General features: G+C 39.3%; 1 protein-coding gene across 1 annotated transcript in view; it reads left to right on the top strand.

The window, feature by feature from the left end:
* Positions 1-12,052, top strand: part of LOC139155793 (dystrophin-like) — a 583,469-nt gene that overhangs the window by 339,908 nt on the left and 231,509 nt on the right. Inside the window, exon 17 of the mRNA XM_070731073.1 lies at positions 6,210-6,385. Coding sequence (XP_070587174.1) covers positions 6,210-6,385 — 176 coding nt within the window. The remainder of the gene's footprint in view (positions 1-6,209; positions 6,386-12,052) is intronic.

Raw genomic sequence — 12,052 nt, 5'->3', positions numbered from 1 at the left:
ATAAAAATATAAGCATCAATTTTTTCAGTTCAATTTTCATATCATTACATTCAGAAATGTTCAGACTACTTTCCAAGTGAAAAAAGTTTTCAAATTGACCAAACATAAGCACTTCAAATGAAGAATTTTCATTCCGGGTCAGGGTGACCCAGGAACAGAACTTTAGGGACCTTTTCTTCAGCAAGAAAGAAGCCCCCCCCCCAAAAAAATACTCATAGAGAGAACCCCTGAAATGATGCAAAGCCATGAAATTTCAAGTTTCAGATATGCCGGGAAATTTTTTTACAGGGTCTCAAACTTTGATTTCGGGTCTGAGAGACCTGAACAGAACAGGAAAACAGAAGAATATGGAGAGATAGCAGGCCTAAAAACCAACAAACAAAAAACAAAATTTATGACCAAAAATATGACGAATAAGCAAACTAAGGAATTAGAAACTAAACTAGGATTCACTAACACGAAAAAAATTAAATATCTAGGAATAAATTTAACAAATAGATGCTCAACAATAAAAGAAGATAATTACATAAAATTAGTAAATCAAACTAAAGCAGAATTAGGAAAATGGGGCAATCTACAACTGTCATTGATGGGAAGAATAGCATCTATTAAAGTGAGCATACTTCCAAAATTTCTATACCTATTTCAAACCATCCCAATAAAACTGAACTCCAAATTTTTTACTGAATTAAATAAAATAATATCTAAATTTATATGGCAAGGTAAAAAATCAAGAATAAAGATAGTAGATTTACAAGATATAAAAAGCAGAGGGGGATTTGGAATGCCAGACTGGAAAATGTACTATAAAGCAGCTTCATTGATGTGGATAAAGGAATGGATCAATCTTGATAACAAACAAATTTTACAATTGGAAGGCCATGATTTAGAGAAAGGTTGGCATGGTTATTTATGGGACATAGGAGATAAAACACCAAAATACTTTAATAGACATCTAATTAGACAATCTTTACTTAAAATATGAGATCTAGTTCTTATTCCCTCTTCTCTTTCCTTGTCCGTCTCCTCCGATTCCCTCCTCTTTTCTTCCCTCTCCTCGTTTCCTTGCCTTAATTCAAAGTCCTCATCTTTACTTGACTCTATTCTGTCTCCACTTTCTGACTCCAGCTCTAACCCAGCCACTTGCTCATATACTTCTTCTGCTTGTTCTGTTGTCTCTACTTTAATCCTTCTACCTTCTAAGGTAATTATCATTTCCTCGGGTATGATCCATCTGAAAGTAATTCCTTTTTTATTTAATAGTTTGGCCAGTGCTTTGTAATCCTTTCTTTGTTCCCGGACTCTCCTAGGAATTTGCTTTAGGATATTAAGTTCTGTACCTTTATAAGTTAGTTTGCCTTCTCTAGATGCTGCATAAACTTTATCTCTTATATTTTTTCTGGAGAATCTTAGATGTACCTCCCTAGGGAGGTGGTGCTTTCGGGCATAATTAGTCTGGATTCTGTATACCTCATCAATCTCGTTAATGACCTCTTCACAGTTTCGTTGTAAAATACCTGCAACAATTGTTAACATGATTTGTCCTATATTTTCTCCTTCAGATTCTACTATAAAGTGATACCTCATGTTACAAACTTAATTGGCTCCGGGACAAGGTTTGTAAGGTGAAAGGTTTGTAAGACGAAACAATGTTTCCCATAGTAATCAATGGAAAAGTGATTAATGTGTGCAAGCCCGAAACTCACCCCTTTTGCCAGCCGAAGCACCCGTTTCTGTGCTGCTGGGATTCCCCTGAGGCTCCCCTCCCTGGGAAACCCCACATTCAGACTTCCGTGTTTTTGTGATGCTGCAGGGGAATCCCAGCAGGTGAATCCCAGCAGCGCAAAAATGGGTTCTTCGCTGGCAACGGAAGTCCGGAGATGGGGTTTCCCAGCGAGGGGAGCCTCAGTGAAATTGCAGCATCACAAAAACACAGAAGTCCTCAAAACCCCACCTCCAGACTTCCGTGTTTTTGTGATGCTGCAATTTCGCTGAGGCTCCCCTCACTGGGAAACCCCACCTCTGGACTTCCGTTGCCAGCGAAGCGCCTGTTTTTGTGCTGATGCGATTCCCCTGCAGCATCGCAAAAACACAGAAGTCCAGAGGTGGTGTTTCCCATGGAAGGGAGTCTCAGGGGAATCCCAGCAGCGCAAAAACGGGCGCTTCGTTGGCAACAGAAGTCCGGAGGCGGGGCATCCCAGTGACGGTGGCTTGGGTTTGTAAAATATTGTGAAAATAGTTTGAAAGAAGAGGCAAAAAAATCTTAAACTCCAGGTTTGTATCTCCAGGTTTGTTTGACGAGGGGTTTGTAAGACGAGGTATCACTGTATTTTGAAACCTTAAGAAGTCGGTGGACCTCTCCATCTCAAGATGGATTAAAGACTTCTTGAGATCCTTGTTGGTGTTGTTGAATTTTTGATCTACATAAATCTATTTTTTTTCATTCTGCTCAGTTCTTTTCTCTACTTTTATTATATGTTGTTCATTTTGTTTGTGTGACTATCTGAGTCGTTTCTAATCTATTTTCCAGCCTTGCAATGTCTGCTTTCAATTCTGTATGATTGTTAGTTATTAAATCTTGTAATTTCACCATCATCTCCTGCATCATATTCAGAGTATTATTCATATTCTGCATAAGGGTCGCACCACTTTTTTCTTTTTCTACCGCCAGCATCTCATCAATTTGACTCTGGGCTGCAGAAGAGGAGATATTTATATAGGTTGTTACAGTTTGCTTCTTACCGCCCTTCGATTGGTAGCTTGCCATCTCTTTTAATATCTGGTCTTGCTTTTCAAGTATTTTGAATATTCTATTCCAGATGACCATATAAAAGTTTCTGTTATATTAGCTAGGAGAATTAAATTGTATACTTATATGGACATATTAACTATCAGGTAATAGATACTGTCTTAATCATAAAAGGGGTTAAATTTAAATATATAAATATATAGTTTTTCTGTTAATAAATAATTTGTTATAGAATTACAATCTTATTAAAGAAGAGGTAAAAAGAGAGAAAAGAGGAAGAAAAAGAAAAAAGGAAACAGATAAAAATATCACTTTCTGTAAATACAATAATAATCAGTAATCGTTATGATGAATATTAAATATATAATTAAATATAGTTTTGAATGCAACTTTAAGTACTAAATTAAGTACTAAATACTAATTAGTATATACTAAATATAAATAGAATGAACTATATAGAGTATTAAATTTCTTTTAATATTTTATAAAAATATTTTATAATAGGAATAAAAGAAAAAAAAGGAGAAGAAAAGGAGAGAAAAAAGGGCAGGAGTGGAGAGGAGGAGAAAAAGGGAAATATAATGTATCCAAAATTCATATACCTTATATGATTTATAATATAATTTAAATAAATGTTCCTAATTCTTTTGCTGTTCCTTTAAGGTTCAGTCCACTTAGTTTTGCTTGTCTGTCCGGTAGAGAGTGGGAGGGTTCAAAAAATTCTTCCTGGTATCTGTTGTTTTAATCTTTCTCTGGTTTACCATTTCGGCCAATAAACTCTATGGTCTGTAGTCTCTATGGTCCTTAGTCTCTATGATTCCTTGGCACATACGTCACTTCCAGACTATTTTTGGATCACTTAATAGAGAAATAGAGGAAGAAAATGCCGGAAGCTAGGAACGCTGTCAATATTTCTAAACCCTCACCAGTTCCACCTCCACACACTTCAATTCTCAGCCCCTCACACCAACCATGAGAAACCAAACAAAGTCTTTCTGCACTCCACTCCCTCAGTCCCATTGTTTTTCGTTGTGGTTTCCTTTGATCTGCGAGTAGGCTTGGCAATTCCCTCAGTCTGTAGAGGGGGGCTCAGCATCTTTGCTCAATCCCTTAGTGTTCCTCCTCAAGCCAGCTCAGTTCCAGGAACCACAGTAGCTCCACCGGTCATAAAGTCCTATTTTTTAAAAAAATGTTCCTAGTCAGTCTTTCCTCTTGCTTCACCATGCACCACTCCTTGTTTCATTTGACGATTAGTAGCCGGCTGGCAGGCCAGTGAAGTAGGAAAAGCCAGAAGCAAGTAGTGATTCAATCCCAATTAATCCAATCAATCCAATCAATCCAATCAGTCAAGCCAGTGCCGACAAAAATACTTCTGGATTTTAAGGGAATAAAGTGAAATGATTGCCCAGATTAGGTTTCTACACAACTCCTCTCTGTACGATCCGGAGTGTGCTGTCCTTCTCGCTCTACTCGCTATAACCGCCTTGGTAATACATGTGCCCCTTTTGCTTATCACCTAATCCAGTTTTCTTTTCACAATGAGTCATTGATTCTTTCAGTTGTTAAATTATTAGATTATTAGATTATATAAAAATATTCTGTCATTGTAAGAATCCCAAAAATACAAAGCTTCATTTTACAGCGAACGGGTTGATCTGTCAATCTGATTTGCTTCCTCTTTTTGTGTCTGTCAAGGCTTCAGGCCCGCCATGCCGATCAGCAGCAGCAAGTTCCTTTGATTCCCAATAGGGAGAGTACCCTTCTCATCGGCAGGCAAATGCCTTTAACCCACCAATGCCTGGTTGTCCCCTCTTTGCCCATGTCACCCTCCAGACGAACTGTGTCTCGAAGGATTTCAGGAAACAGAGGAAAAAGCAACCTCAGGAGGGAGAGCTGAAGTACCTCAAGCGGCCACTGGAAATCCCTCAAGCAGCCAATTGAAGTCCCTCAAGTGGCCACCGGAAGTCCCTCAAGCGGTCACCAGAATTTCTTAATATGCGGGCATGTCTACCATATATGAAAATAAGTTCCTGCTTTTTCTTTACATCTCCAGCAATTTGGTTTGAGTTTGGGATACATTTGTACCAATCATGCGGGAGGGAGGTGCCACCTAAAATACATTTTATACAAATTTTCCTTGTATGCTGCTGATTTGGTCAGTTTATAATTTTTGTGCCATACTATTTATCCATGTTTATATTGTATTCCAAATTTTTATTCCAACTAATCATGTTCCCTTTTACAATGTGATCTTCCACTTTATATTTTAACAAAAAGTTATATATTGTGGATATTATTTTTTTGTCTTATTATCTGGTCAAATTCTGATTTTCCTTTTTGTATTTCAATTTTTCTTTTATCTTCCTCGAATCTTGTCTTTATTTGCATGTATGGCCACCAATCGAACATTATTCCTTCCTTATCTAATAGTGTAATTGTTTTGAGTTTCCCTCTTTCATCTAATATTTCGTAGTATGTAACCATTTTTTTGAGATCCACTGTATTAGGATGCATGATAGCTTCCATACTGGAAAACCATCCTGGGTCTTGAGGATAATGATGTTTTTTTAATTTTTGACCATATTTCATAAATTGCATTTTTAACTTTTTGTCTTTTAAAATATGTATGGGTTTTATCTTTTCTGTCCCAGAGAAGTGCATGCCAACCCACAGATAAGTAATGTCCCTCTAGCAGAAGGAGTCTTTTATTTTGAGTCTCTCAGCCAGGTTATTATTACTGCTTGGTAGTATAGTTTGAAGTCAGGAAGTCCAAATCCCTCCTGTTTTCTACTGATTTATTCCTGACAGGAAGTACTAACTCACTCATATCAGGCAGAGCAGAAGGCCCTGGCTGTTGTTCCAACCCTGACCCCTCATCACTTTCACTATCACTCTGAGGTACCAGAAATACAGCACACTTGCCTCGCCCCTCCACAGTCTCTGCATCCTCGGAGCCCATGATTATTTGTGCAGGATATGAGCGAACCACAACAAATAACTTCAGTAATAGACATGCAAACAGAAAATAAATGAAATGCTTGTGAAGATTTAATAGATTTTTTTAAAAAAATCTTAGATTTTTAAAAAAACATTTGCCTTTTCCCTGATGAAGTAGCTATATTAAAAAGAGGGCAGGAGTATCCAAATGTGTATATTGTATAATTTGCCTTATATAATTCAACACACACACACCCTCCGCTTTTGCTTTACTTGGTATAAAATGTGCTACAAATACATTCTGCTTGAGTTTGCTTCTCATTTTAATACTGACCTTTTTCTTGACTTATTCACCTAGCATGAGTCAGATAAAACAATTTGGTTGCAGTACAATACAGTGGTTTTTCGTTCTGAAGGTCATGAATAAAAAATAAAAATTTCTCTTTATGTTCTATTATCGCTCTAAACATCTTAATTAAAGCCTTTCAGCTAATTTTGATTTCGGCTTCAAATCTTCTCACAGATTTCACAAGCTGTTGCTGCCACTCAAACATCACTAACACAGACTACAGTAATGGAAACTGTGACTATGGTGACCACCAGAGAGCAGATCCTGGTTAAACATGGTAAAGAGGAGCTCCCACAAGTGCCACCTCCCAAGAAAAGGCAAATTGTTGTAGATTCAGAAATTAGGAAAAGGTAAGAACTGAATAAATGAAGACACTTTTGTCAAAAAAATTTGAAACCATCAATACTTAATACCTTATGTTTATTTTTTAAATTATTATTATTATTAGGTAGGTTTGTTTTATTCTTTGGAGAATTTTATAGTGGAGATGGGCAGCTTTTGTAATTAATAAATTAAAGTTTGTTTTCTACATATAGAACTTTATCTGAAAGATTTTGAAGCAAATATAAATTTTGCACCAGGTTGTTATTTACTACTATATTTATACTTTTACTTTTTATTATTTAGGTAACTATTGTAGGCATCAAAAATTGCAGTCAATAAATTGCCACAGAATTCCCCCTTAACAAAACAGAAACAAAAATGATTGCAGAGACAGAGTACATTTTCAAAAAGCACAAAATACATTATTTATATATTATATATTTATCCCTTTGTTCAGAGTTGTAACTGCATTTCATTTTGTTCCAACAATCCTGTAGTGAAGACTGAGTTTAGAGAGAGCCCCAGTGAGCACTTTGAAAATGTCTGAATACTAACAAGCCTGAAATATAACTCCTTCCCCCCCAAAAAATTAATTGCTGCACAAGCATTAAGTCAACCTCAGTTCAGAAAATTAAGTAAAGTTGGATCTGCTGACATGAGAAACCATCATGAAATCTTGTAAGCTAGACTAATCTGGAAATTTTGTGTGTGGGGGGGGGGAAGAATTCAGAGGGGAAGGTGCTCATTACTTTTTATTTCCAAGCTTTAATATTTTGCTGTGGTGGGTTATTTCAGAAAAAATATATCCTTCTAACAAAATATATGTTATTACTAACATATAATCCAGTGATAATAATTTTTACGTATGATTTTACAGTATGTTGTAAACAAGTAATAATAAATAATAAACATATTGTTTTCATTATGTTGTATGCCACCCTGAGTTGCTTTGAGAAGGGCAGCATAAAAGTCTAATAAACAAACAAACAAATAAATAAGTAAATAAATAAAAATAATAATTTTAAAGCATGAAATCAGGAAATAAACATTAACACGTATACTATAGGGTTCCTGCTAGGGCAGGGGGTTGAACTCGATGGCCTTCATGGTCCCTTTCAACTCTAACAATCAATCAATCAATCAATAAATAAATATGATTGTAGGCGAGTGGATGAGTGAGATGAATGAGAACGGAGGCAAGAAGCGAGGTGTAAGACCAAAAATGCAGAGCCTGAGTGTGCCCACACTGTGGCTAGTGAGAGTGGCAGCTGGAGGCAATGGAGGTTTCAGCGAGAAGAGTGAAGAGAGCAAAGAATGGAACAAAGGGCACCTGAGGAGATAAACAATGGTGAGAATGATGACAGAAAAGAACAGCAGATGATAGATGACACAGATTCCAGCTGATGGGACCCTAGCTGGAGCCGACAGATGAGAGCGGTTGGTGGATGGTGACCAAACCTACCAGGAATTGGGTGAGAGCCATGGACAGAGGTACCGAGAGTGACTAAGAGACTACAACAGAGGGATATCATCTATCTAATACCATTATTTTTTCTTCAAAAATTGAGACACTGGGAAATTAGGTCTTATGCCAATGCTCCTTTTAATCAAATTTCTGACTTTTATTACTACGGCTGATTTGAATCCTGTGAGGGAAAATAATAATAAAGACCTTATGAAACATGTGAATTCTGTAACATCAGCTTCATACTGCAAGGGCAATGTCCCCACTGGAATTGGATGATTAGAATTGGGACCTTGAAGATCATTGTTCCCCTTCCTCGGAAGGAAAAAAGGAAGACCCCCACAGCAGAAGGATAGAAGTGGATAGGGATATTTTGCTATACTGTTTTGTATTTTTATAGCTGTTTGTGCATGGGAGGGATTATTGGGGAGTGAATTGTGGGGAGGGGAGGGAAAGGGTTTTAATCATTTTAACTAGATAAGAGGGTGGGTGGGGAGCGAGTGCTGGTGTGAATGGCATTAATAAGCAAGGGGGGATGATTACACCATTTTACAGTGGTTCTCCTCCTATCTCTCTGGTCGTTCACAGTCGGTGTTAGTGGGGGGCAGGGGTCCATCCCTTGGCCCCTACTTTGTGGGGTGCCACAGGGGTTTGTCCTCTCCCACCTACTATTTAACATTTATGTGAAGTTGCTGGATGAGATCATTTGACAGCATGGGGTGAGGTGTCATCAGTACGCTGATGAGACCTAGCTATACATCTCCATCCCATGCCAATTCAGTGAAGCAGTGGATGTGATGTGCCAGTGCCTGGAAGCTGTAAGGTCTGAATGGAAGCCAACAAGGTCAAGCTCAACCCAGACAAGACTGAGTGGCTATGGCCATTTCCTCCTAAGGACTATTCTATCTGTCCATACGTTGTTCTGGGGGGGGGGGACTTTGATCCCCTCAGACAAGGTCCGCAACTTGGGTGTCCTCCTGGATGCACAGCTGAGCCTTTATCACCATCTCTAGGCAGTGGCCAGGGGGACCCTAGCAGTTGCAGCCCTTTTTGGACCAGGAGACTTTATGCACAGTCATTCAGGCCATCTTCACCTCCCATCGTGAATATTGCAATGCACTCTACTTGGGCTACCCTTGAAGAGTGTTTAGAGACTGCAGATAGTCCAGAATGCAGCCATGTGAGCTGTCATGTGTATGACTCAGTATACCCATATAACACATATGCTCCATGAGCTGCACTAGCTACTGATTAGTCTCCAGTCACAATTAAAGGTGTTATTACCTATAAAGCCCTACATGGCTTAGGGCCAGACTATTTGTGGGACCATCTCCTGCCGTATGGCCTCCTGCACAGGGTTGGCCTTCTCCGGCGCCTGTCAACTAACTAACTCCCCCCCCCCCCCCAAGTCCATACTGCTACCACTATACTGGCCTTCCGAAAGGCTACAAAGACCTGGCTTTACCAGCAGGCCTGGGGGCCATGAACTTTTTGTCTTTCATGGCCAAATAATACTGAATGTTATGTATGTGTTGACTGGATTGTTGAGACATGGGTTTTAACTGGGGTTATTTTAATTAATGTTTTAATTTATACAGTATTTGACTTCTTTTTATTGTAAATTGTAGTTTTATATTGTTGTAAGGCTCTCTGAGTCCTTCAGGATTAGGCAGCATAGAAGTCAAACGAATGAATGAATGAAGGAAGGAAGGAAGGAAGGAAGGAAGGAAGGAAGGAAGGAAGGAACAAACAAATATTAAACTAGGTAAAGTGGAATTTAAACTAGGTAAAGGGGACAGAGATGTAACTGATGTGGATGATTTATGTCCCTGACCAACGAGGATAAATCAATTTGTTGAAGTTTATGAAAAGACAGCTGTAAATGAAATAGATGTAGTTGTTGATGATAAAGGGACAAACAAATAATGATAATAATGTTCTTCATGTAATGTGCACGAATGCTTGAAGCTTGAGCAACAAGCTCTGTGAGTTAATGGCCATAACATCTAGAGATAATTTGGATCTGGTTGCCATAACTGAGACATGCTTTAAGGACTCCAATGAATTGGAAATATCCATACCAGGATATATACATATATACATAGGAAGGATAGAGTAGAGTCCCTTCTGTCCCTATGTCAGCTGCCACAGTCAGAACTTAGAATAAATAAAACTCAGAGTCCTTTTTTAAGGTTCAAAGGATCAAAGTCAGAACTGGAAGCATCTTAGTCAAAGCAAACACTGGAGAAAAAGGCGCAATACATGCGTATATCAAACCCCCTTTTTAACCCCCCTTGGGAAAATGGCCAATCCCTAGTGTCCAGGACCGTCAGGTGGATGTATCTTCATCCCACATCACATTTATGGAATGTACTTCTAAAGGTCTCCTTCAGGTCACCTGGTTTCAAGGAAAATGAAACTTATGCCTCTTCATAGGGCCTCCTGCTCTCTTCCCCCCTTCACCATTACTATTGACCCCTCCCCATTACTATTTGCAACCAAGCGTAGAAATGCACAAACATAGTGAAGGTTGACATTCAGACCCACTGGAACAGGACTTTAGTCCTAAAAGACACAAAAAGACAACAAACAATATATACAATCATACATTAGGATTTCTCAGGGTATTTCACTCTAAACTGATCAATCTCCCTCTGGGCATTCATGTGTTTCTCATCGACCCACTCAGCATGAGATGCGTGGAAGTGTTTCCATGCCACTAAGTACTAAAGTTTGCCTCTATGCTTCCTAGAATCAAGAACTTCTTTAACCTCAAAATGTCGCTCTCCTTCAATGAGCAAGGGTGGAGGGGGCTCTGCTTGAGCAGGACGCAAGTTGGATGTGCGTTCCGGTTTAAGTAAGCTAACATGAAACACTGGGTGAATCTTCCTTAATATTTTTGGTAGGTCCAACTTCATAGCTACCAAATTCACCACCTGCCCCCAACTTCTTTGACTTTTGGGTGGACCTTAAGAACTTTGTAGAGAGGTAAACTCTATCCCCCACTTTGTAATTCACCGCACCACTCCTTTTCTTGTCGGCCTGCACCTTATGGGCATTATGAGCCTCATCAAGTGCTTTATGAGCTACTGGCCCATTTGCTTTCCACTGGGTTATCTATTCCTTTAAAGAAGGATGTTTAGGTTCTAGAGCATTTTGGAATTCCTCTACCAAGTTGTCTGGAAGATCGGCCTTTGAACTCTGCTTCCTGGTGATTGCCGGGCACGCCCTTTGTTGTGCCGCGATCATTGGTTGGACTATCTCCAATCTACCACTGTCTCCAATCTACCACAACCTAGAGAGGGTGTCTGCCACAAAATTACTTCCTCCAGGTATATAGCGCAACGCGAAGCTGAACCAACTAAAATGCTGCGCCCATCTAGCTTGCTTGGGGGACAGTTTCCTGGAGGTTTTTAAAGCCTCTAAAATTTTGTGATCAGTCCACACCTCAAAAGGTTGTTTAGCTCCCTCTAGGAAGTGCCTCCAGAAGAGTAGGGCCCAGCACACTGCAAATGCTTCTTTCTCCCATACTGCCCACCTATGTTCAGTCTCAGTGAGTTTCCTAGAGGTGTATGCACAGGGGCGAAGGCCCTGCTCTTCGTCCTCCTGCAGCAGCACCGCTCCCATGACCACATCGCTTGCATCTACTTGAACTACCAAGGGACGTTCTAAATCAGGGTGTTTGAAGATGGGCTCACCCGCAAACAGTCTCTTTAACTTTTCAAAAGCCGCTTAACATTCCATGGTCCACTGTAATGGGCCATTCGGTTTAAGCTTACCTTCTCCCTTAGTTTTCAACGGATTCATGATTAGCAGTGCTATTTGGGAGAACGCTGGAATAAACTGTTCATAAAAGTTGGCAAAGCCTAGAAAACTCTGCAATTGTTTTCTAGTGCATGGGGCCTCCCACTCCAGGACTGCCCTCACTTTCTCAGGATCCATCTCCAACCCCTGGTGTGAGATGCGGTAGCCCAAATAGTCAATTTTACTCTGGTGAAATTTTGACAATTTCACATATAACTCTGTGGCCTTAAGTTTCTTTAGAACCTCCCTCACAAGGGTCACATGTTCCTCTAGTGTTTCTGAAAATATTAATATGTCATCAAGGTAGATCAAGACTCCCTTATATAAATGTTCGTGCAACACCTCATTAATTAATTGCATGAAAACTCCTGGTGCCCCCTGTAGACCAAATGGGAGCATTCTAAATTGGAAACACCCTAAGGGA

This window comes from Erythrolamprus reginae, unplaced genomic scaffold (genome assembly GCF_031021105.1).
Source record: "Erythrolamprus reginae isolate rEryReg1 unplaced genomic scaffold, rEryReg1.hap1 H_6, whole genome shotgun sequence".
NCBI lineage: Eukaryota > Metazoa > Chordata > Lepidosauria > Squamata > Dipsadidae > Erythrolamprus > Erythrolamprus reginae.
Note: the sequence above shows the minus strand (reverse complement) of the source record. Positions and strands in the feature narration are given on the sequence as shown.